Source organism: Mandrillus leucophaeus, unplaced genomic scaffold (genome assembly GCF_000951045.1).
Source record: "Mandrillus leucophaeus isolate KB7577 unplaced genomic scaffold, Mleu.le_1.0 Scaffold214, whole genome shotgun sequence".
Classification (NCBI taxonomy): Eukaryota; Metazoa; Chordata; class Mammalia; order Primates; family Cercopithecidae; genus Mandrillus; species Mandrillus leucophaeus.
The window spans coordinates 674,134-700,539 of NW_012102188.1; the positions used below are offsets into that span (position 1 = coordinate 674,134).

The 26,406-nt window shown below is 43.0% G+C and overlaps 1 protein-coding gene across 1 annotated transcript in view; it reads left to right on the forward strand.

Annotated features, from left to right (window-relative positions):
- The window catches only part of ANAPC1 (anaphase promoting complex subunit 1), a 131,023-nt gene extending 113,415 nt beyond the window's left edge, over nt 1-17,608 (forward strand). The window contains exons 40-48 of the mRNA XM_011980520.1: nt 1,226-1,343; nt 2,309-2,386; nt 2,746-2,813; nt 4,525-4,663; nt 6,576-6,662; nt 8,211-8,306; nt 9,919-10,117; nt 14,479-14,613; nt 17,270-17,608. Coding sequence (XP_011835910.1) covers nt 1,226-1,343; nt 2,309-2,386; nt 2,746-2,813; nt 4,525-4,663; nt 6,576-6,662; nt 8,211-8,306; nt 9,919-10,117; nt 14,479-14,613; nt 17,270-17,385 — 1,036 coding nt within the window. The 3' untranslated portion in view covers nt 17,386-17,608. The remainder of the gene's footprint in view (nt 1-1,225; nt 1,344-2,308; nt 2,387-2,745; nt 2,814-4,524; nt 4,664-6,575; nt 6,663-8,210; nt 8,307-9,918; nt 10,118-14,478; nt 14,614-17,269) is intronic.
- Nucleotides 17,609-26,406: the final 8,798 nt, after the last annotated feature.

Genomic DNA, 26,406 nt, shown 5'->3' on the forward strand with positions numbered 1-26,406 from the left:
TTGCTCTGTTGCCCAGGCTGGAGCGCAGTGGCGTGATCTCGGCTCATTGCAAGCTCCGCCTCCCGGATTCACGCCATTCTCCTACCTCAGCCTCCTGAGTAGCTGGGACTACAGGCACCCGCCACAGCACCTGGCTAATGGTTTTGTGTTTTTAGTAGAGACGGGGTTGCACCATGTTAGCCAGGATGGTCTCGATCTCCTGATCTCATGATCCACCCATCTTGGCCCTCAAAGTGCTGGGATTACAGGCGTGAGCCACTGCGCCTGGCCAATTTTTTTGTTTTTTCTTCTGAGAGGGAGTCTTGCTCTGTTGCCCAGGATGCAGTGCAGTAATGCGATCTCAGCTCACTGCAACCTCCGTCTCCTGGGTTCAAGTGATTCTCCTCCCTCAACCTCCTGAGTAGCTGCGATTCCAGGCATGTGCCACCAGGCCTGGCTAACTTTTGTATTTTTAGTAGAGACGGGGTTTCATCATATTGGCCAGGCTCATCTCGAACTCCTGACGTCAGGTGATCCACCTGCCTCGGCCTCCCAAAGTGCTGGGATTACAGGCGTGAGCCACTGTGCCCAGCCTATCCTTCTTTTATGAGATCTTAAAATATGAAAACTTTGTTTTTACATTCTAAAATAGAAATCTTAAAGTTTAAAAAACTTTTTGAGAACCCCAAAGAAAAATATTGCCATAGCCACAAAGATGTTTGATGTACTGTATTTCAAGGACGTGTGTGTATATGTATGTGCAAGTTTGTACATGTAGAAGAACTTTGCTGTCTGAGATGAATTGACATCCTGTCTTTCCCCTTCTTCCCTATCAATCCTTAAGGAAAAAGAAAAAAAAAAAAAAGAACTAGAAATAAATCTCTGAGAAGATAAAAACAGATGCCTGTGTTGAGTAGAAAGAGATTTTTGAGAGTGATTGATTTTATAAGTGGTCAGTTTGATAGTAAATATTTTCATGTTATGACACTTTTTACCTCCCTATAAAACCTCTTCACTGTGAAGACTAAAGTGAAGAATTATTGGGTCAAAGATCAGTTATATGAAATGTTTAAAAAATAATTTCTCCACTACTTTTTAATAGAATCTTATCTGCCTTTAAGATTTCTGTTCATCTGAAGATATTACCTGAGCTTCTGTCCTGTCTTAGCTCATAGGCAACAGCAGATTGCAGAGCTCATATTGTCACAGTCGTTTGTTACCCACCCTCTGTCTTTTTTATGACCAGGTATCATCTCCAGGCTCTCCGGCACCTCTATGTGCTGGCCGCGGAGCCCAGGCTTCTCGTGCCTGTGGATGTGGACACAAACACGCCCTGCTATGCCCTCTTAGAAGTTACCTACAAGGTATCTCTCCCTATCATTTACTTGTAATTTTATTACCACTCATCCATCTTTGCAGGTCATAATATTTCAAATGTGTTGTCCAGTAAAAGGTGACAAGTAGTCAGTTGAACTTTCATAAAAATGGAAGCTTCCAAAGTTATTGTATATCCTGCCAGGCCATTCATGCTTGTTTGTATTCTCTGGGTATCACTTTTTAGGGATCATCAGCTACTCTTTTGTCCTTAGAGCTTATAGTTTGAAAATGTCCCTGTTAACTTTACATGACTGACAGTAGTGTTCTATAAAACTAATTGAGTTAGACCCATTCTTAGATTTGTTAGCTGAATACTTGAAAACCCAAAATTGTGTATTTGATGACAGCTTTCATTTAGATGCACTAATAGATTACAAGTTTTATATCCTTCTTTCATTCAGCAAATTATTAAGTACCTTCTGTGAATCAGAACTGTACTAGGCTCTGGGGTGCAAAATGAGATGACATTGTCATTTTCCTTAAGGAACCTTTATCCCCTGGGGAGCCAGGCATGGATACAGTGAGAATAGAGTGTGATAATTGGAGATGTGTGTGGAATGCAGGGGAGGCAGCAAAGCACCCTTGCTTAGCTGTTAGCTGTGGGGTTGAGGGGCTGTCACAGCGGACGGTGTTTGGGCTAGGCCTGGCCCGCTGAGTGGAGCTCCTTCCGAACAGAGAAGGCAACATGCAGAAACCCAGCGCACTGGAGCATGGCCTTTGGTCCTGCTGACCTGTGGGGAGCAAGGCTTGAAGTGCTGGGAAGTGACACATACCCTGTGGGGAATTTCGACATCAGTCCTTCAAGATTTGAGTACCAGAGAGGATTTTATGGCATTTTAAGGTCTCTGTATGAACTGCAGGGTTGGAGGGAGGTAGAGTGTGGAGATGTTTCTTCTTTGTTGTTTCCACTGACTACCTAGTGAACTGTAGCTGGACTTTTACGTTTGTAAAGGGCACTCAGTGGTATGAACAAACGAAAGAAGAATTGATGGCTCCTACCCTGCTTCCAGAACTCCATCTTTTAAAGCAGGTAAGTTGGGCATGGTTGAGAGATGGGTCCAAGCGATCAATTCAGTAGAACAGCATAGCGTTAAAGACAGCTAAATAAAAGCCTCTGCTTTCTTCATGTATTGTAGCAGATAAGAAAGCTGCAGCAAAAGGAAAAGTCAGAAAGAACAGAGCAAGTCTTGTCTTAGAGATCTTTATTGATAGTTTAGGTGGCCTCAGAACATGATTTACATTCATTTTTTTGTCTGGAAATGGAGCTTGTTAACCTCCAGATGCCTCTTTCTGGCTGTTACTGTTTCCTCTGAGAAACATAGGGTCCAGTTTGTCAAATGAATATATTTTTCAGCTTTGGGTTGACTACGTTTACATTTATCTTGGCAGATTAAAGTTAAAGGCCCAAGATACTGGGAACTGCTCATAGATTTAAGCAAAGGAACACAACACTTGAAGTAAGTACATTAAATTTCTCTGATTTACCTTTTAGGAAGTGAATAGAAGTATATAGGAAGGTATAAATTATAAATTATTATCTGGAATGTGACTCATCACCCTTTAATCTCATTCAAGACAATATGTAGGGTATGTCTTCTGTAAAACAGTCTGTATTTTTGAAACAGGACTTGTGTTAGAAAATGAAAGTTTTGGCCGAGTGTGGTGGCTCACGCCTGTAATCCCAGCACTTTGGGAAGCCGACGCGGGCGGATCATGAGGTCAGGAGATCGAGACCATCCTGGCTAACACAGTGAAACCCCGTCTCTACTAAAAATACAAAAAATTAGTCGGATGTTGTGACTGGCACCTGTAGTCCCAGCTACTCGGGAGGCTGAGGCAGGAGAATGGCACAAACTCAGGAGGCGGAGCTTGCAGTGAGCCAATATTGCGCCACTGCACTGCAGCCTGGGTGACAAAGCGAGACTCCATCTCAGAAAAAAAGAAAGAAAATGAAAGTTTTAATTTTAAACTCCATCCCTAAATATTTATATTCATTTATTGAGAAACTTGCACTGACTTCCTTGTGACAGTAATGGACTTGTCTCTTGGTGTATTAACATAAGATTTAGTTTAAGAAAGTGTGTTAGTCCATTTTCACACTGCTATAAAGAACTACCTGAGATTGGATAATTTGTAAAGAAAAGTAGTTAAATTGACTCATAGTTTCGCCTGGCTGGGGAGGCCTCAGGAAACTTACAATTGTGGCAGAAGGCGAAGGAGAGGAAAGACAGTCTTGTATGGCAGCAAGAGAGAGTGAGAGAGGTGCTGCACTTTTAAACCATTAGATCTCGTGAAAACTCACTATCATGAGAACAGCATGAGGGAAATCCGCCCCCATGATCCAATCACCCCCAACCAGGTCCCTCCCATGACACGTGGGGATTACAGTTTGACATGAGATTTGGGTGGGGACACAGAGCCTAACCAGGTCAGAAAGTAAAGCTGATTTGTACATCCACAAAAGGAACTTTATTATATCAATCAGTGTTTGCCAGACAACATCTTTTGTTGCATCTCTTTACCATTCTTCTGTTAGAAAGGTCTCCTAAATTTAAGATTATTGTAGATAATATATACTACTCACCCAGTTTATTTTGGGTGGAAATAATCACATGCAATTATTTTAGAGTGTTGATAATTTTATACTGAAAGTAGCATGTCAATTAAGTCTTTAAATTTCAAGGAAGTTTAACAAGCATGTAAAAGTTTCTATAATTTGGTCCCAATGTGAGTTTTTCCAGACTATCTGTATATTAGCTGTTTTCTGTATTGTTCTGTCCTTAGATTTGCAGCATTATTTTCTTTTTGCTGCAAACCAATTAATAGATATTTAGTACCTCATGTACCCCAGACATAGAGCTAGGGGATATAGGGAATACAAAGAAATGTTAGGTAAAATGCTACCATTGAAACTCATAGTTGAGCCAGTAGTCAAAGTGACTTTTCATTTAACAAGTTCCATGAATCTAGACACCAGAGAAAAACAGAACTTTATTCTAGGCTTTCTCATAGGGACTGATTTAATCTTAGACACAGTAAATAATCATTTGCCTTAGTGGAAAATGGTAAAGGCTTCATCTCCCGTGAACATGGTATTAGAAGACACTATGTTTCCAGCCAAGAACTGCCAGTAATACCTTATATTAAATTCATTTATTTTTCTTTCAGGTCCATCCTTTCCAAGGATGGGGTTTTATATGTTAAACTCAGGGCAGGTCAGCTCTCCTACAAAGAAGATCCAATGGGATGGCAAAGTTTGTTGGCGCAGACTGTTGCTAACAGGAACTCTGAAGCCCGGGCTTTCAAGGTAGTATTATTAATTGGTAAAAACGGAAGGAAATAATTGTAAATTGCGGGCTTCCTTGCCCATTGCTGTAAACTTTAAAGGTGGATCTGCTTCCTTTTTCATTGTTGCGGATTGTAAACACTGCCTGCCCGTGACTCCGTTTGCTTTTTATGTGATGGGCATAATAAAATATAAATACAAAATACTCTATATAATAAATAATAAATATATATAATAAAGTAAAATACTCTAAGTTAAGATTTACATTCAGCAGCAAGGACAGTCGCACCATATCCTGACACTACAACAAATACTTTAGTAATTTTATTATTAATCCTCAAATCGGTGAAGATTTACTTAATTTCATAGCAAAAATAGAAAAGGAGTTTTGCAAGCTAGCAATTATGAGCTCCATTTAAAAACCACCATTTGTTTCCTTCATCTTGGTGAGGATAAACTGATGACAGACTCAGACTTCTTTTGTTAGTTTGCTTTATTATTTGCACAGTACTTGACTGCCAGTACAGTAGTGTTTGAAATAAGCAAATAGTTACGATAAATGAGGGTAGGAAACAATCTCATTCCCATGGCGGGGTCAGCACATATTTTGCTCGATATTCTTGACTCAGGTAAGTTTCCAACACTAGAAATTTGTCCCATAATCAGACATTAAGACTTCTGAATTTAACTTCAGTTTTCTGTAATTCCATGAGCAAATATGTCCCTGTTGGTGATACATAGTAGAGTAGTCTGAAGTAGTGAGAACCCTAAAGGATAATTAGACAGCACAAGTGGGGCAGGCGGACTGGATGAGTGGCAGCCAAGGACTGAGTTAGCATCCTTTGTTCTTCCAAGTATGGAGACAGCAGTTTATTTTAATTCAACTCATATTTCATTTTAGGTCAGTTACTCATGACCGAGCCTTTATAATGGTTCCCAGGATTGAAATGTATAAATAGTTCTCAGGGTTGACATTGGTGAATTTTGTTTGGCAGTATTCAGTAAGTTGTTTATGAAATATTTTTGAAAGATTTTTGCACACGGTTTAACTTAAATTTGTAGTATTGCTTCTTCTAAAAATCAGAGCATATCCCAAAGACTCTAACCCAATTTGTAAAGAAAATAGGTAACTTTAGACTTGAGTTCGAATGAAGAAAATATATAAAAATTAAAAGCTATCTCAATTTCCTGCCTACTGGAAGTTCAGAAATAAAATATAAACCTCAGTGGAAAATAGTAATACCTTCATATTTCATTTTCAGTCTTGAACCTTGAATGATACTGTTTTTTCCCAAGTTTAAAAAATTGTGGTAAAATGCACACAATTTATTGTCTTAACCTTTTGCAAGTTACAGTTCAGTAATATTAAGTGCATTCACATTGTTGCGCAACCATCACCACTGTCCGTCTCTAGAACTGTTTCATCTTGCAGACCTGCAATCTATACTTGTAACAATAACTCCTCATTCTACTTCCTCTAGTCCCTGGCAACCACCATTCTATTTTATGTCTCTGATTTTGATTATACTAAGTACCTTATATATATGGTTTCATACACTGTTTATCTTTTTGTGGCTGGCTTGAGTGATATTCTTTTTTCCTTACCATTTCAGTAACAATTCTAGTTTCTGGTAGGCTTTTTAGTCAGTGAAGGAAGGAAATGCCTTTTGTGGATGAGTTGTGTAAATAGGAAGACCTGTTTGTTTATTGGCCTTTTGATAATTAGTAGCTCATGTTAACTTGTGCAAAAGCTTATTGTAACTTCTTAGCAGAACAGGTTGATGAGGCAAGTTTGCACCATCTGGGTTTTTTTGGGAATGTTGTGTGACAAAGGGGAGGTAGGGTTGTTAGAACTGCATGTATTACAGTTCTAACAGTAAGGAAAGTACTCTTTTTTTAATCTTATACTGTTGTGGTTGTTTGTTTTTTTTAGCCAGAAACAATCTCAGCATTCACTTCTGATCCAGCACTTCTGTCATTTGCTGACTATTTCTGCAAACCAACTGTGAACATGGGTCAGGTATATATTCTATGGTTTGCTGAGCCCCAGGACCAGCATTCGTTAGTATGTCTATGTATGGGTCACCCAAAACATCTGTACTATCTATATCTATCTTTGAGATTGATGACATACGTGAGTCACATGGGATGACTTTTGCTTGGCACGTGTAGATTTGCATAGCCTAAAACTATTACATTTAGCAACTTTCTATCTTGATAGAAGAAACAACATTTGTAAGACATTAATTTTGACAGATGATAGTTTCTGTCACCTACAAGAATGATGCCCATTCATATTCTGCTTTGTTTTCAGTGTTTACTGCCTTTCTCTTATTTTTATGTAATTGCATTAACTGTTTCATCTGTATATTATAACGCTTCTTTTTCTTGTTTATACACCTGTTGCCTTCAAGATTCCAAGGGTGCTTAGCAGATTTTTCTTTATTTTTTTGGTTTTTGTTTTTTGAGATAGGGCCGGTTTTTTCTGTTGCCCAGGCTGGAGTGCAGTGACGTGATCATGGTTCACTACATCCTTGACCTCCCGGACTGAAGCCATCCTTCCACCTCAGGCTTCTGAGTAGCTGGACTACAGGCGTGTAGCCACCATGGCTAATTTTTTTTAAAATTTTTGTAGAGATGGAGTCTCACTATATTGCCCAGGTTGGTCTTGAACTCCTGGGCTCAAATGATCCTCCCACCTTGGACTCCCAAAGTGCTGGGATTATAGACTTGAGCCACTGTGCCTGACCCAGATCTTTGGTTTAATCCACCATACAGAAAAGGAAAGATTGGGTACAGAATTAGATATCTAGGATTGATAGCCTATTGTCTACAAGTGTATATGGCCTTCAGAAAATTTCTCAACCTCTCCAAAATGTAGTTTCCTCATTTCTAAAAGTGATTATAATAGAATCTACCTTACAGTATTGTTTTGAGGATTAAGTGAAATAACCTTCCCCTGTCTTACTTATTGAATCTTTACTATATACTGGATACTCTGCTAATACTTAAATGTCATTTAATTATGACCCTGAGGATAGGTATTTTATCATTCTGGGCTTACAGATGAGGAAACTGCCACTGAGAGATGTTACATGCCCAAGATCACACAGCTAGTAAGAGCTGGGCTGTGCACTCAAGGTCACGGGTCTCTAATAAAGCCCATGCCTGCCCTTAACCCCAGCTGGACTTGACTCTGCTGCCTCCCCTAAACTTTTTCTGGTCAGTGTTTTTTCCTTGCAGCTTTGTTACTCTGTTTCCTTTCTGGATCCTACTCTTCCCAGCCCAACCCAAGGCATAGTTCTGTGATGTCCTATCTACTCATTTTATCCTAGTTTGGTCCATTCCTCTCTTCTGTAGCACTTACTATCCTTAACTGTCTCTTGGGACTTAATTTTTTAAATTGTTTAATGTTACATGTGCTATGGCTTTTTAAAAAGATTATAATGTTACTTTTATGTGATTCATTATAGAACTTAAGAATGGGCCATAGTAGTACTATACAATTGGTTTTTGAATTGATTTTGGAATATACTTTGTGCTACAAAAAGCTTCTGATTTTCTGCAGAAACAGGAAATTCTGGATCTCTTTTCTTCAGTACTCTATGAATGTGTTACCCAGGAGACCCCAGAGATGTTGCCTGCATACATAGCAATGGATCAGGTATGGATCCAAAAACTTATACCGATTCTGGTGAAATTTGTCCTGTCGTTCAAGTAACTTACTGAATAGTGTGGTAAGATTCCTAGTGTCCTTCCTTTTAGTTTCCCATTTGCTTTTGGAAATTTAAGAAAGGAAACCATATAAAATTTGAAAGCTCTCAAAATTCCAAAAAGCTTGGGCTTTGTGTTGACAGGAGTGCCCCTTGGGAAGCTGTCTTCCTCTAAGGGTTCCCCTTCCTCCCTTTTATCTCCCCTGACTGAGAGAAGAGGAGAGCACTCCCTCCCTCTCTCCCATTTTATTTTTGCCTTCCTCCTTGCACTGCCTCTTTGTAGAAGTCTGCATGTGAGCAGTTAGTGGACAAACAGAGCCCTAGCGATGGCAGTACTATGAAATTAGACCTATGTGATGAAGCTTGCAAGAGGTTACAGAGTAGATATGTAGTTATCTAGGGCGTTGGAGTTCATTTTTAAATTTCTCTTGTTATTGATGTTTTAAAAGAGCCTAAAGGGGTAATGCAGAAAGTGATGCTTAATACTGTTCTTAAAGGATCAGACCAATTTATTCACTTCAGGCAAATTAGTAATACATATGCCTTTTCATTATTATCATATCTTTCAGACCCAGATTTGCAGTTAAGCCAAGCCAGTAGTTTTCTAATCTGGCAAAAATTTGCCTTGGCATCTTAAAAATACAGATCCTCTAATTCCATGCCTCATCTATTGAATCAGAATTTCTGGGGTGAGATCCAGAATCTAGTTTTAAACAACTGTTTAAGTGAATATAATAAGGTCACAGCTGAGCATCTGAGACTCAGTGTCTAAGAGAAATTACCTTTAATGGTGAAATAATTTGCTAGAAAGCTGAATAGAGAAACATACTTAGTCAGAGGATAATTTCCCCCAAACCAGAAAACACACCATGTTAAGTAACATTGTTAATTGAAAGTCAAGTTCCAGTATAACTAAATAGGCCCAGAATGCTATTATTGTCTGGAATCCACCCTTTTTTGGTTGGAAAATATGGATATATGGCATCCACGCTGGCACTGCTTCTCACAGTACTTCTCTGTACAGCAGCCAAATAACAAGTTGTGTTTTGAAGTTGCTGGCTGAGAATGTGTCTTTTTACCCTCTGAACCCTCACGCCTTCGCAGTCATGGGTGGCAGGTCTTTATGCATGAATATCTCCTCTGGTTGCAGCTGTAGTGACTTGCAGATGGATCCCAAGGGCACTATTATTAGTAGTGTTCCTTTGCCCTCTGCCCCCCTGGATCCCTGCCATGTCATTGTACCCGGCTTGAGTTTTCCAGAGGTGACTGGCTGTGACCTTTTGGGTCTTGGTTATTCGGAGCTGTTGAGCCAAGAATGAGCTCATTCACCTTTGTTACTTTTCCCTGCAAGCTGCTCATGTAGGGCCATATTGAAGGAGGCGAGCCGTGCACCTGTACCCAGTGACGGCTCCTCTGTGGGCAGACCGCCTCAAAACACAGAATGGATCCCCCACCACCCTTTATAATTAGGAGCCACGTTTAAAGAATACGCAGTCTACAACTCTGATGAAGAGGCAGAGAACTCTTTGATTAAATGGATTGTTGTCCTCTTTCCTCTTCAAGGCTATAAGAAGACTTGGGAGAAGAGAAATGTCTGAGACTTCTGAACTTTGGCAGATAAAGTTAGTGTTAGAGTTTTTCAGCTCCCGAAGCCATCAGGAGCGGCTGCAGAACCACCCTAAGCGGGGGCTCTTTATGAACTCGGAATTCCTCCCTGTTGTGAAGTGCACCATCGATAATACCCTGGACCAGTGGCTACAAGGTAATAGTAGCATCGTAGCATGGCTCTCCTGTGCTTTTGAGATACATTCAGTTCAGGCTTTTCTGTTGTCACTTTTGTTTTCGTTGGTAAGCAAGATAAATCTGAGTATAAGCAAGAATGGCTATAGATTTAATGTTTCCAGCTAGATGAATTAGGCTTTGATTATCTGCTTCAGCTTCTTTGGAAAAATGCATCTGACCCAGGCAGAGAATATTTATAGCATTTTAAATACCACTTGGTGCTCAGGACCTTGTTCTCTCTTCCCTAGCATCAGATCACATTTCCTTTCCGGTGCCTCTGTCTCCTGTTTCCTAGGTGTGTGGCCTGTCGCCTACCTGAGGCCAGCAGCCATCCCGTTTTTGTACTGGCACCCCAGGTACATGTAGAACTTGACGTGTGCTTGCTGAGTGAGCTTGTTGTACCAACTCAGTTTTGAAAACCTGGGACAGCACAGCTATGTGATGTCACAGTGGTGGCTTTCTATCAGCAGGATTTGTGATTGCAAGGAAATTGTTGTTACTCGTTAACAGTGTAGAAGTGATTCTGACTTACATGAGGCAAGTGATGGGGCCTTTAGATTTTCGGAAATGTATCTTATGTGTTAAATACACCTGAAACTGATTTTCAGGAGTAAACTTCTTGATCTTTTCATTCTTTTTAGTTCATCCAAATGCTCCCAGTAGATATCTGACAGTTGCTTGCTTTGGGTTAATACTAACCTTAGTAATAGTAGTAGAAACAATTCTTGCTTTGATTAGTGAAAGCTATTAGTAATCAACAGACACTAAGTGTTTGAATATAATTCAGTTTATCTGCCTGTAACACTAGGAAATAAACTTCTGAAAAAAATTAAATTGTAAACCAGGTTGTGAGGGATATACTTGGAAAGCCTAATTTCAGACTCTCCATGTTTATATTTAACAGCTGCATTCTATTTGTCATTTCCTGTTCAGATTCAAAGATCATATGGCTTCAAAATTTTTTTGGTAGTCAATTTTATCCTCACTTTTGGGGAAAAACATGTTATTTCATAGGTTTTAGTGTTTCGTTTTTATTCAGTTTAACATTTGATCACCTATAGCAGACCTTTGCTATTGATAAAAAATACTTCCTTAAATCTTTGCAGATTCCCTGATTTGCACATTTCATATAATGTATGGAACTTTGGCAGTGACTAGAACATACTCTAAAACAGGGCCCTGATTGTCTTGTTGCTCTTTAGTGCATTTGGTGGTTTCCAGTATTGCTGTGAGCCTCCATTGAATTTGACTTGCCACTCAGATTTATCAAAAATGTGTTTATTTTCTAGTGAAAAACTAGAATTTTTTTTTAAAAAACCTCTTAGATATATGGTCTCCTCTCTTACAAGCGCTAGCAGTGGCATTAGGGTAGAGAACAATAAATTAAGTGAAAATTGGAAATTGCATTCATATTTGTGTGTGAGTAAAAATCACAGATGCATATGTGGACTTTCAGGGTCATTCACTAATAACTCATTAGATCTGAGATAACCCATGAAATCACTACACTAATCTGAAAATGCAGCCAATTGATATTACATAAATGTCAGTTTTTTGTTTTGATATGGAGTCTTCCTCTGTCGCCAGGGTGGAGTGCAGTGGCGCGATCTCAGCTCACTGCACGCTCCGCCTCCCAGGTTCAAGCGAGCGTCCTGCCTCAGCCTCCTGAGTAGCTGGGATTACAGGCGCCTGTCACCACACCTGGCTAATTTTTGTATTTTTAGTAGAGATGGGGCTTCACCAAGTTGGTCAGGCTGGTCTCAAACTCCTGACCTTGTGATCCATGTGCCTTGGCCTCCCAAAGTGCTCGGATTACAGGCGTGAGCCATGGCACCTGGCCTATATAAATGTTTTGTACAGTATTTATCTCCTCAAATTACAGTCTTGGGTAAAGAAAGCGGGTTTCAAGTTTAAAAACTTTAAATAAAGTTTTATTAACTTTTTCATATTTTGTTATGGAAATTTAAAGAATATACAAAGTAAGTAGACTAGTGTAATAAACCTCAACACCAATTTTAGTAGTTGCCAGCATTCTCCTGTTTTTGCATCATCTGTACCTTCACCCACTGCCACACTCAGTTTTCCCAGTTGTGCCATTTTACTTTCCCACCAGCAGTGGAATGCAATGCAATTTTTGGTATTGTCCTTTTTTTTTTTTTTTTAAGACTTGTCAAGTGCAGTAGGAAAGCAAAATAAACCCAAAGCAAGCAAGTAAAAGCAGAAACCAACGAAACCAAAAACAGAAAAACAATAGAGAAAATCAGTGAAACAAAATGCTTGTAGTCATGAGAAAGTCATTGAAGAGAGGCTGAACCATGATGCTCTCCTTCATGATGAGCTGCTCAGAGAAGAATCTCATCTGTTCTCCTTTGATCTCTCTCCCTCTGCTGCCTCCCCCAAACCTAAACGTTTCCCCCTCCCGGTAGACTGACATCCTCGTAACTGTGTTCAGTGGAGTCTACAGTTTTCATCTCACTCCATCTCTACAACGGTGAGGCTTTTAGCTACATTTTGCTTCTTGAGATGGGCCTCCCTTGACTTTGTCACAGCACACTTTCCCGATTTTTAAAAAAATCTTATTTTGAAATTCTTTCTCAGTATTTGTCACCGTTTCACTGTCATTCCTTTGTTGACCCTTTTGGAAGTCATCCTTGCTCCTTTCCCTCCTTCCCTTCTCCCCTCCTCTGCCATGACTGACCCATTGCTGAAGCCCTCAATCCTCATCATAGATATTTCTTGAATTTGTCTACATTTTACTACTTCTGCCTAGAACAGAATGATTATTTTGTGCCTGGACCACTGTTATAGCCTCCTAAATAGCCTCCTTGCTTTTTCTCATCTCCATTCTAATCATCTCAAGTTAACTGACAGAACAGTCTTTTAAAGAATGAACTGATCTAACACTCCTGCTTAAAGCTTTTCAAAGGCTCCTGATTCAGCTGTGAAAGAAATCCCTACTGTGTGGCACCAGGACCTGTGTGACCTGCAAGGCACCTGTTTTCCTCAACAAAGCCTCTTTTACACAACTTGCTCCTCACACCACCCTGGCCCCTTCCACTTCCTCAAAAACACTGAGCTCCTTTTCGCTGTGGGGCCATTGAATATGCTGTTTTCCCTCCCTAGAAGCTTTTCCTCTCATTCTTCACCTGTCCAACTCATATTTATCCTTGCAGCCTCAGTTTTAATGACCTTGCCTCCCAGGCCTTCCAAGACCACTCTACCTCAGGCAGCTTTCCTGCCATCTATTGCCTGCCCGCTCATGCTCTCAACTTTTTTTCTGCATCTAAATGCCTTTGTTTGCAAGTAACAGAAGACCTGTCTTTAAACGGTAAGGACACAAATATGCTTATGTTATTAGAAGTCCACAGGTAGGGCATGTAAAGGGTCATCTTATTCCATTGTCTTCAACTCCGTTTCTCTGAGGTTCCCTCAGCTACATTCTGTGCCATGACTTTATCCTCAGTGCTTTTTTTGGATGGTAATCAAATGGCTATAACATGTTCACCTCTAGCTCAGCATGATGCCCAGAGGAAGAATAAGAGTTGCTTCTAGGAGCTTTGTGATGAGAATGAGGGGATTTCTTTCCCTGCAGCCTCCAGCAAGCATGTCATTAAGTACCTCCTCAGGTTTCTGGCTCGAGTTGCATCTCATGCACACCCTCAGTCTATCCCTGTGGCAGAGACTGTCTCTTATTGAAAAAATGGCCTGGGTCTGCCTGTCTCTGAACTAACACTGTATCAGGGGAATGGGATTGCCTTGATCACCCAAGACCAGTGATTCTCAAAGTGTGGTTCGTGGAGCAGCATGACCTGGGAACTTGTTAGAAATGGAGTTTTTCTGGCCCTACCGCAGACCTACTGAATCAGAAACTCTGTGCTCTGTGCTCTGTGTGGGGAGTGGGGCCCACTCATCTGTGATTTAACAAGCCCTCCAGGGGACTGTGATACATGGGAAAGCTTGAGAACCTCTGGCCAAGACTAATAAGGATCTAGTTCTGGAGCTGAAGTCTGTCCCATCAAATATTCTAATACATGGTGGAGGGTGGGGTGTGACAAGGGGTATTTTGGAGAGACAACCACAGTGACCACTGCACCTTTATAGCACTCTCACAGTTCGTAATTATGCATTCGTTTGTGTCATTATTTGTGTAATATCTGTCTTCCCCAACAACACTCTAAACTCTACAATGACAGGGACTCAGTCTAGCTTGTCACCGTAGCCTCAGTACCAGCTGTAGAACCTGCTTACAAGTTCTTGATGAAAAAGTAATAGAAAGAAGATATTTCTTGTGCCTCTCAGTTCTGTCATCAGTTGGTTCAGTTCCATTTGTTTCTCTCACAGCCGGGGGTGATATGTGTGTGCACGCCTACCTCAGCGGGCAGCCCTTGGAGGAATCGCAGCTGAGCATGCTGGCCTGCTTCCTCGTCTACCACTCTGTGCCAGCTCCACGGCACCTGCCGCCTATAGGACTAGAAGGTAATCGCATATCTGAGTCCTCTCTTCGGTACCTCTGTTACCTACCCCTTTATGTTCTAGTTTCTTGGTAGGAAGAGTTTCTAATTAGTTATTGTCCCTAGTTTGACTTTCCTCTTCATTAATGTTGCAGTGTCATTGCTAGGAACTGTTTTGGAGCAAAAAAGAAAAAAATTATCAACTTTTTACATGAATAACTTTCATTTTTATTCAGAAAAGGATGGATTCTTCTTCACAGAGCCCCAAACACTGGTCTAAAAATTTTTTTTAGTATATACTAAAATATATACAAAAAATTTTTTTTTGAGAAAGGCAGAGATTGTTCCATTTAATCATTTAAACTTGAAGTTTAATTACATTACTAGTTTTTTTGCTGTTTTGAAAGCCTCTGATAAAAGTTTACTATCTAGGGACTTCTAGTTATGGCCATGATGGAATTGCTTGTATTGGACTCACTTGCCCTCCAAAACAAGTATAAAAGCTAAAAAACCAAAAACCAAAAAACAAGAAACAAAAACATAAGAAAAGGGAAGTACAACAGGGAGAGCTTTCTGTTCACTCTAGCTTCTCCCCCAAAGGCATTTGTCAGTTCATAGCACAAGAAGTAGAGTCCCAGCAAAAGGCAGCAGTGCTGCAGGGCTGAGGAGCCAGAGGCTGGGTTTGTGATTGTCCAAGAGCCTAGAATTTGAGGAACAAAATCGCAGGCAGGAGAGAACAATAGGAATCATAACTCAAAATCTGGATGTACCTTTCCCTTGAGTTACTTATGACATTTTAGCCTTCATATATATGGGATAAGACTTCAAGAGATCTAGCAGAAGCCACAAGGCCAAAAATGTAAGCAAAAGTGTCCGCAGCAGCATAGGACCGAGGAGACAAAGGGTGGAATTCAAGACTTGTTGAAGTGAAGTGGCTCTGATCAGCATCCCAGCTCCTCAGGTGAATTAATAGGTTGGCCAGGCCCTAAGCCTGCTCTAGCCTATGTTTAGACCTGGTCTGCTTCAGTTTCACTCCAAGCAGACTAGACCTACAATTAGCCTTGAGCAGAACTGAGGTGATCTGCATGCTTTGTCCCCACCTAGCAGAAGAAAACGTAACCTTCATAGGAGAAAGAAAACATACCCAGAGCCTCTGCAATTTCTGGTCTACAGGATTCAGTGTTGAATAAAAAATTACGAGACATAATAAGAAAAAAAAAAAAACAACAGATAATAATAAAAACAGACCTATGTGTGATTTAGATATTGGAGTTATCATACTGGGAGTTAAAATAACTATGACTAATATTTCCAGGAAAATAGAGAGAAGGATGGGAGTTTCACCAGAAACCTGGAATCAATAAAAAAGAGTTAAATGGAAAGTCTAGAACTGAAAAATGTAATAACTGAAATGAAGATCTCAGTGTTGGATTATTTGAAGTGAACTGGAAGACACTTATCTGCTGGAAGATGAGTAGAAAGTAAACAGACTGAAGCACAGGGGGGAGAATGGGTAGGAAATACAGAGAAGAGTACAAGAGATGTGTGGAAACCGTGGAAAAAAAAATCAAACTTGTATGGAGTTGGAATAAGAGAATAAGAGCAGAGAGAGAAAATGAGTTAGAAGCAATATTTGAAGAGACAGAAGCTAAGAATTTTGAAAAATGGTGTTAAATATTAACCCACAGTGAACCCTAAGCAGGATGAATACAAAGAAAACCATACCTAGTCACATTAATCGTCAAACTGCTAAAAGTGAAAGGAAGACATTTTAAAGCATAGACTTTCTTTTCAGGCCAGGATGGACAAACAGGGTTGTTCAGTGGTCAACTGCATTAGAACCAGTAAAATACCACTTAGATAGTAATTGAAGGTAGACAGGCACTTTTGCTCATTATATTTAAAGAATTTTATATATATATATACTTAAACAATATTAGTAGTTTCACATATAGGTCACTTTCTGAAGTCTAGAATGGGTAAATTCTATCAAATCATATTCAGGTTGAGTATCCTTAATCTGAAATCTGAAGTGTTTGAAATTGAAAACATTTTGGGCGCCAACATCATGCTCAGAGGAAATGCTCATTCCAGCATTTCGGATTTGGGATTTTCAGATTAAGAATGCTCAGCTGGCCGGGCGCGGTGGCTCAAGCCTGTAATCCCAGCACTTTGGGAGGCCGAGACGGGTGGATCACGAGGTCAGGAGATCGAGACCATCCTGGCTAACCCGGTGAAACCCCGTCTCTACTAAAAAACACAAAAAACTAGCCGGGCGAGGTGGTGTGAGGCAGGAGAATGGCGGGAACCCGGGAGGCGGAGCTTGCAGTGAGCTGAGATCCGGCCACTGCACTCCAGTCTGGGTGACAGAGCGAGACTCCATCTCAAAAAAAAAAAAAAGAAGAATGCTCAGCTGGTAGGTGTAATGCAGATATTCCAAAATCCAAAAAAATCCAGAATCCAAAACACCTCTCTTCCCAAGCATTTTGGAAAAGGGATACTCAACTTACATTACAGTGTATTAGGGAATTTCATGATTTTAAATATTGTCTTTGGATAATCATTTTCAAAGGGAAAAATGCCTGTTTTCAACGTGACTGTGTTTCTGAAGCTTCCTTGAAAGGAGAGGTACGGCTGAATTTATTTAGAGATGTGACCTTCCCACCCCATTTCCGTTTTAGGGAGCACGAGCTTTGCTGAACTGCTCTTCAAATTTAAGCAGCTAAAAATGCCAGTGCGAGCTTTGCTGAGATTGGCTCCTTTGCTTCTTGGAAATCCACAGCCAATGGTGATGTGACCGTGTCTGGTGGTGAACCTACCCTGAGACGTGACTTCTACACAAAAACGTGACCAAACATCAAAGCTAAAGCAATGTTTATAAAGTTTTATGGTATAACTAGGGGGAAGTCAGCTGCACAAACCTCAGTGTATTTTAAATCTGTTGCTGCGGTCTTTAACATTATATGATACGTAAAAGCAAGTTACAATTTACTTTTGTAAATAAAGTTTTTGATTTGTTTTCAAAACTCTCGATGATTGCTTTAGTTTTGGACTTAGAAAATAGAGCAGTGGGTGCTGGAGTGAATATTGATTTTTAAAGTCTTTGAACTGTGGTGGTACAGGTGAAGTGACTATGTTCAAAAACGCAGTTTTAAAAGAAGCCATATCATAAAGTTTTACTTTCTGTGGCAAAAGAGCGTGTTAGCATTTCCTCAGATGTCGCAGTTGTCCCATCTAAAATAAGTTTGTACTTCTGGTGACAATGCCAGACATTCTCATGATGTGATCACCTTAAGCAGGAGAAGGAGATTTTTGCCCTCAGTTGCTCAACATGAAGTACTATGGACTGAATTGTGTCCTCTCAGAATTGTATATTGAGGCCCTAACCCCTGTGTGGCTGTATTTGGCAATGGGGCATTTAGGAGATTACTAAGGTTAAATGAGGTCATCATAAGGGTGGGGTCTTAATTCAATAGAATTGGTGGTCTCCTAAGCAGAGGAAGAGAGATTTTTCTTTCTCTCTCTGCCACGTGAAGATGCAGTGAGAAGTCGGCCATTCTGCAAGCCAAGAAGAGCCCTTACCAGGAACAGACTTGGCTAGCACCTCGATCGTGGACCTCCAGCCTCCAGAATTGCAAGAAATACATTTGCCCTGTTGAAACCACCCAGTCTAAAAAAAAAAAAAAAAAAAAGGCCGGGCGCGGTGGCTCAAGCCTGTAATCCCAGCACTTTGGGAGGTCGAGACGGGCGGATCACGAGGTCAGGAGATCAAGACCATCCTGGCTAACACGGTGAAACCCCATCTCTACTAAAAAATACAAAAATCTACCTGGGCGAGGTGGCGGGCGCCTGTAGTCCCATCTACTCGGGAGGCTGAGGCAGGAGAATGGCGTAAACCTGGGAGGCGGAGCTTGCAGTGAGCTGAGATCTGGCCACTGCACTCCAGCCTGGGCAACAGAGCAAGACTCCGTCTCAAAAAAAAAAAAAGAAACCACCCAGTCTGTGGTGTTTTGTTATGGCAGCCTAGGCAGACTAATACATGAAACCTGCTCTAAATAGATAAAATAAGAAATTACTACAGAGGGCTCTTTAGAAATTGTATTTAAAAACAAAACAATCCATATTTACCCAAGATTTACAGAATGTACGTCTGTACACGGGAGGGATTTCTGGACTAGTGGATGATGAAAAATGTTCGTATAAAGGCACCTCCAGCTTCGAGTTGCCAACACAGGAGGAAGAATGCTCTCTGTTGTTCAGATGCTGATGTGTGTCCTGTGCTTCCTGGACGGCCAGTGGGATCATAAGCTGGTAGAAGCAAGATCTTCATCCACTGACTTCATATTTCTTCCACATCCTGAGCTGTGTTGTCTGACTTTAAAAATAAATTAAAGCAAATAGAAATGTTTCCATTGAGAGTTTGGCAAAACCCCACGTGGCATTTGTCTCTGCGGGCTAGACTCGGAAGGCATGCTCCTGGAGGCCCAGCGGTTTTCTCTGGCCTCTCCGTATCCTCCCATTGGCGTGCCTGCCCCAAGGACTCGCTTATTCCCGGATGTGAAGCGGAGGCACGAAGGGGCTGACTGAGAGGCTGAAATGTGCTTCTCTTCACACTTACATAGTTTTCTTCTAATTAAAAATAAATTTTAAGTGGTAGATGATGAAAATTCCTTTTGAATCAAGATTTTAAAAATTCAATATCAAACCAATTGTTACTGCCTTCACTCTCCATTGTTTACGACTATGTGCTTTTCCCTGAATAAAGAATGACTGGAGAGACATCTAGTTGTTTGCACACATATTAACTCATACTTAAGGGAGAACAGCTTTTAGAACATTGTCGACGAAAGCAAGTATCAGCTTTAAAAGAGAGAGGACAGAAAGACTGCAGATGGTCTGGAAGCAGCATTTTTAGGCCGTCTGAGTAGCTGGGAAGTCAGCCCTTGAGTAGGCCTGCTGGATCATCAGATAAATCCATTTCAGCTATTTCTGGACCCTCAAAATATCCTGAGGGTATGGCTCTCACCATCCAGAACCTGCAGCCTCCTTAGAGCCATGGCTGTGAGGGAAGAGCTGCAGAAAAACATTTGGCTGTTAAGTGTTTTGGCCCAGAAACAGCACAAATCATTTCCTGTTAAAGCCTGTTGGCCGGAAGTAGTCACACTGCTGTACTTCATGTGCCCAGGACTGGGAGGAGAGGCACATGCTGGTGAGGATGTTATGCCAGTGACAGCATGGTTCCTCACTTACTAATTCCCTGTGGCCATCTTTTCTACTTAGATAGATAGAAATAGGTATCACTGCCTTCCATAGACAAAATTAAAGAAACCATACAATTTACACATACACTCAGAGCGCTTGTTCTTTCCCCAGTAGACACTGACGTCTGTGCTCCTCCCTTGTGGGTCTTCTGAAGGACCTAGCAGGAGACCCAGGTTGAAACCCTACAGAACCTTGCCATGTGCTGCCCAGTCTGCCTTGAATAAGGCCATTTTCTCACCCTCTGTCTAGTAACTAGCTGACTCCACAGCTCATGGTGAGGGGCATGTCTCAGCTCAGGGGGTCCCCTGACATCCCAGCGGAAGCAAGAAGGTGGGGGTCTTTCACCTCTCAGCCTGATGATCTGTGCACACCCACTCGGTGGGAGGCCAGGGTGCCTGTGGGCAGATGGATCAGAGTGTGGGCCAGGATTTGGAGTAGAAGCCAGAGCATATGAAAGTCCAAACCAGGAAGACTTTGTTGCCTCCCCCATGTGGGGTTGAAGGCCTCTCTTCTGAGGTCCCCCATCCTCATGCTGACCAAATTTGGGGGGAAATGTCTCACTGTGTGAGGATCATGCCAATTAAGCTGTAGGGGAGGACACAGGATCTGATCCCCTCTGTATCCTTAGCGCATGCTATCTCCAGCCAGCAGGGGAAGGAAGCAGAGGTGAGGTGGGAGAGGTGGCCACTCTGGACAGTGTACCTGGGCTGGCTGCCTCTCAGCGCCCACGAGCACCCCACAGATATCCACGCCAGTGTACAAAGTTTCCCAAGTGGTGGCCTTTTCCTGCTTCCAAGAGCTGCCCAGGTTCCCCCCTCTCTGAAATAACATTGGTTGCTTCTCATTACGTCACAAGCTGCAGAAAAAAAAATTGAAATAAAAACCCTCTACAACTGTATCCTTAACTCTTACCTGTGGATAAGGATAGACTTGCCTGCCCAACATTCTCTGTCTTATGTCTTTGGGTGAAAGGGAAGCTGGAATGGGCAGGAGGGGCTGCTCAGGGCAGTCAGGACCTTCAGGTTTCAGGCAGGGAGACCCACTGATCAGACACTTGCATCAAATGTCAGTGCTGACAGATCCCTTAGATGGCACCGGTCCTGCCCCTCCTCGAGTGAGATCCCTGTGGCTCAGGGAGGGAGGTTGACTGCCCCAAAGCGCCCTTCACAACTGTGATGAAGCTGGCTTTCAACCATGCTTCCTATACCCCACCCTGAACCTGGTCCAGTACTGCCTGCATTTCCAGTCCAACAGACTCTTAGGAGGAAGCAACGATTAAATGTAAGTGAAAAGGACTTGGCACCAGGAAGAGTTTATGAACACATTTCAAAAGCAGACATACTCTTCTTTACACCTTTGGAAAAACAAAGGCTTTGTGTATCTTGGAATTTGATTAACTGAATTAATCTGTGTGTTGCTTTCTTGGTCACATAACAAGCACCTTGATTTAAATTTTTTTTTCTCATAGCTAAAAAGATTTCTTCCTAATTCGTATGGTACATTATTATAATATGAAATCTTAAAATAAGTTATTGATTGATTGAGACAGTCTCCTTCTGTTGCCCAGGCTAGAGTCAGTGACATGACCATAACTCATTCCAGCTCACTGCAGGCTCAACTTTCTGGGTTCAAGCAATCCTCCAGCCTCAGCCTCCTGAGTGAATGGGACTGCAGGTGCATACCACCACACTCAGCTAAATTTTAAAAATTTCTGTAGAGATGAAGTATTGCTATGGTGCCGTCTGGTCTCAGACTCCTGGCCTCAAGTGATCCTCCTGCCTCAGCCTCCCAAAGTGCTGGGATTACAGGTATGAGCCACTGCACCCAGCCTAAAATAAAAATTTTATACCAAATTCAATACAATTTATAAATAACTGGAAAGTCTTAATTCTCAGTGCTTGCCTTGTCTCTGTAGTTAAGGGATCTGTCACACTCAGGCACTCTTCCTTGTGACGCTGTAGGCCATGTGCTTCAAGAACTCAGGCGCACCAGCTTGTGATCCACATGGTTACATCATTAGGGGAGCTTAACATAGGGTGGAGGTTGGAAGTCACTCGGGTTTCTTTCATTTGTCTTATGTTCACTTTTGTGCGTATCAAGAATATTTTAGGCCAGGCATGGTGGCTCACGCCTGTAATCCCAGCACTTTGGAAGGCCAAGGCGGGCGGATCACCTGAGATCAGGAGTTTGAGACCAGCCTGGCCAACATGGTGAAACCCCATCCCTACTAAAAAAAAAAAAATTAGCCAGGTGTGGCGGCAAATGCCTGTAATCTCAGCTACTCGGGAGGCTAAGGCAGCAGAATCTTGAACCAGGGAGGCAGAGGTTGCAGTGAGCTGAGATCGCACCATTGCACTTCAGCCTAGGCAATAGAGCAAGACTGCATCTCAAAAAATAAAAATAAAAGTAAGAATATTGTAAGTGCTGCTTATTGTACCAGTTCAGAAATTAAGGCAGTTTCATCAGCTGGAAACCTTTCTCACTCCATGTTCTGTGCAAATTTCTGTAAATCCACAGAGCAGGGCATAGGTGGTGTCTCCAGCGTCACTTCCCTCCAAACTCCCCGCTGTGTTGCACTAATTCATTTGTGGCTCATCTCTCTGCGCCCCATGGGTGGGCTGGATGTCAGTCAGCTTGGCGTCTTCACTGCCTCCTTTTGTCTCTCCTCAGCTTCCAGCTGTTTTTCACATGTAGTGCCAGATGAGAGTCTTCCAGTGGCAGATGCCCGTGCAGGGCCTGGAGGATAGAGGAGGAGGTGAAGCCTTTACTCTCCTGCACTGGCTACAGCAGACACAGGGCAGATGGCACACTCCTGGCTGCAGGAAGCTAATACCAGCTGTGGCAGGTGTCACCACTTCTGAGTTTCTGGAAGTTTACAGGAGCTTCTCTGTCCTCTGCCTCCTTCATTTCCTGTTTGGATCTCTGAACAAACTCCATGATCCCTTGAGGGATGCAATGACTCAGATGTAAACTCGTCCCCATCCCTGAGTCCCACCAAAACCACCCACTGCCACTCAGGACTAGGCTTTGCTTCTAGAATTTCTAGCCCCCTGGTTACCTCCCCCAAGCTTCCAGTGCTGTTCACTTTTCTTTTCCAGTATCAAATCCTCAGTTGCTCTCTAAAATGCCAAAATTTCTCTGCAATTTCCTAACCCCTGCACAGACTCACCTGGGTGGCACCGATCTCACAGCTGCAGTGGTGGGTCTCACTGTACTTTCAGTACAGCCTAACATAAGTGTTCAGAGAAAGCCTGGACTGAGGAAATGAAAACCTGCCCTGCTACTTATCAGGCTGGTGATTCTTTATACAATCCACCAGTGGCGGGCCCCTGGGTTTATTCCATGTCTTTGCTATTGTGAATAGTGCTGGGATGAACACGAGTGCATGTGTCTTTTTGATAGAACAATGTCTTTTCCGTTCGATAGATAGACTCAGTAATGGGATTGCTGGGTCAAATGGCAGCACTCTTACGTTCTCCGAGCAATCTCCACACTGCTTTCCACAGTGGCTGACCTGATTGACCTGATTGACATTCCCACCAGCAGTGTGTAAGTGATCCCTTTTCTCTGCAGCCTTCCCAGCATGTGTCCTTGTTTGACTTTTTTTTTTTTTTTTTTAAACAATAGCCAATCTAACTGGGGTGAGATGGTCTTTCATTGTGGTTTTGGTTTGTATTTCACAGATGATTAGTGATTAGTGATATTGAGCGTATTTTCGTATGTTTGTTGATTGCTTGTATGTCTTCTTTTGAGACGTGTCTGTGCCTGTCTTTTGCTCACTTTTTTTTTTTTTTTTTGAGACGGAGTCTTGCTCTGTCTCTCTCTGTCGCCCAGGCTAGAGTGCAGTGGCCCAATCTCAGCTCACTGCAAGCTTCACCTCCCGGGTTTATGCCATTCTCCTGCCTCAGCCTCATGAGTAGCTGGGACTACAGGCACCCGCCACCTCGCCTGGCTAGTTTTTTGTATATTTTTTTGTAGAGACGGGGTTTCACCGTGTTAGCCAGGATGGTCTTGATCTCCTGACCTTGTGATCCGCCCGTCTCGGCCTCCCAAAGTGCTAGGATTACAGGCTTGAGCTACTGCGCCCGGTCTGCTCACTTTTTAATGGGGTTGTTTTTTGGCTTGTTGATTTAAGTTTGCCACTTCTTTGTCGGGGAAGGGGGGAGGTGGGGGAGGGCGGGAGCTACAAGAAAAGAGAGAAGGAGATCAGAGCACAGTGAAGGCAGACTCCTGAGCATGGCATCCCCTAGTGCCCATCAGAGGGGAGCTTAGGTCGACTCTCTCTCCCCACTGCTCTTATAAGCAATGAGACCCATGGGGGGCCAACAACTGCTGTTTTTCTTTGGAGTTTTGAGATCTCAAATGAAAAGCATGTGGATGAATTGAACGTTATACCCAACTTGGTTTATCTCAGAGCACACTTTATCTGCCTTCTTCTCTCCCCATTTCTTTTCTCCTGGGGTCAGAATAGGGTCCATCACAGCCTGCAGTGTGGCAGGCTGTTCACAGGATCATTCTAATACAACCGTGTGCCCAGGCAAAGTGTTCCTTATGCATTTCACTAGAGGTCTCCCCTCCACTTCAAGTAAATCCAAAGATTAAAAACTAAATTTAAACCAAAGAAATCAGGTGGGCACTGGTGGCTCACACCTGTAATCCCAGCACTATGGGAGGCTGAGGCAGGTGGATCATTGAGGTCAGGAGTTTAAGACTAGCCTGGCCAACATGGCGAAACCCCGTCTCTACTAAAAATACAAAAATTAGCTGGATGTTGTGGTACACGCCTGTAATCCCAGCTACTCAGGAGGCTGAGGCAGGAGAATCACTTGAACCCAGGAGGTGGAGGTTGCAGTGAGCCAGGATCACGCCACTGCACTCCAGCCTGGGTGACAGAGTGAGACTCTGTCCCCCCCAAAAAAAAAGAAAAGAAAAGAAGGAAAAGAAATCACTTCTAAAGGGTGTGATGCTAGACAGTGGATGACTGGTTTCTGTAAATGCCTCATCTTTTGTGTCTATCCTCACAGTTTGGTATGTGTGCTTTTTTCCATTTTGTTTCTAGTGATCCAATTTTTTCAGAGACCAGAGAGCCCTGGTTGCTCCTTCGGCCCATGAGAAGTGAGATCCTTCAAGGGCCTGGCTCAGCGTAGCTTGCTTCCCTGGGAGCAGCACACACACAACAGAGCAGGGGGTGCCGGCGTTCGTCTTTCTCTTTCCTCCCCAGAACCACCGTGGTGATGGTCCCTTTCCCACAAAGGATGAATCTCAGTGTGTTTCATGTATTTATGTTTAAAATTTTAACCTCAGATCAAAACCCTGCAGAGGTTATTACCAAGAACAGCATCTACAAGAGTTTTCCCTAAAAAATTGACCTGCAGGTTGAGACCTGGTATTGCAGAGCACATGATTCCATAATCAAATTCATTTGGAGAATATAACCCTTTCTTACCGCAGGAGTTCTCGAAGCCCTCTCTGTGCTAATATGCACGAAGAAACTCTACAATAGGATGCAGGAGGGCCTCCACATGCTCCCTAGCCCAGGAGGGGCCTTCAGGAGTACAGAGGAAGGAGCTGGCTCGACTCTGCGCAGCCCCAGGCCAGGGCTCACACGCACTTGGACCGTGTGCAGACCCGTCCATGCCCCGCTGGTCATTCCCTGGGAACCTAGGGGGCGTGCTGGCACACCCAACTCCAGACCCAGTGATGTGGATTCTGGGCCTGGATCTGAAAGGGAGATGCAGGGGAGTGAGCACTGGATGGGGGACCCAGCCCTGCTCTCATCCCTCCACCTCCAGCTGGCCAGCATCCCCCACACACCTCGCACACCTCTGGGGTGACCCAGGCTCAGTGCCCCATTGCATGGAAGAACTCCATCTTCAGCGGCAGGAACTCCTTGTAGAGATCTGGCCAGTGCTCCTTGCCCAGCAGGAACTAGAAGATGCTCTGCTTGGACGTGGGGTTGTCCTCCTCCATGTGGGAGGTGATGTAGCTGTTGCAGGAAAAGACGGGAAGCTCACCTGCCCCTTGAGTCATGGCTGCCAGCCTCAGGTGGGACAGGAGGGAGAGGTCACCTAGGAAGAACCATGAGCCCAGGCAGAGTACATAGAGGAGAGAGGGTCTGGGGGAGCCTTCTCTGCCGGGTGACCCGGATCTATAGGGGCCCCAGGGTGTCCTCAACACCGAGCCTGTGGGGCCCGTGCTGTGCCCAGCCCGAGACAAGGTCCTGGGATTGACAAGGTCATTTCCTAGCGGCTTTTGTCTTCAGGTAACTCAGTCTCTGGGCAGCAAGTGGTGTTTTCCCCACTGCTTCCATTGTCTCAGGGCCTTACTCATTGCCTTTCCTTCCCCACCACCTTCACGTGGCCTCTGAAGGTCTCGTCTGCTCTGTGACCAAGAAGAACAACCAAGCGCAACCCAAGCACATGGGCATGGCTGAGCTGCCCGGACAGGCTGAGGGAAACGTGGGATTCGGGGATCTGGGAAGGTTTCAGAGCAAGTCCCTGAGGAGGTGCTTGCAGGGCCAGGAAGAAGTGGATCCGGTTGTAGAGGTGCCCAGGCA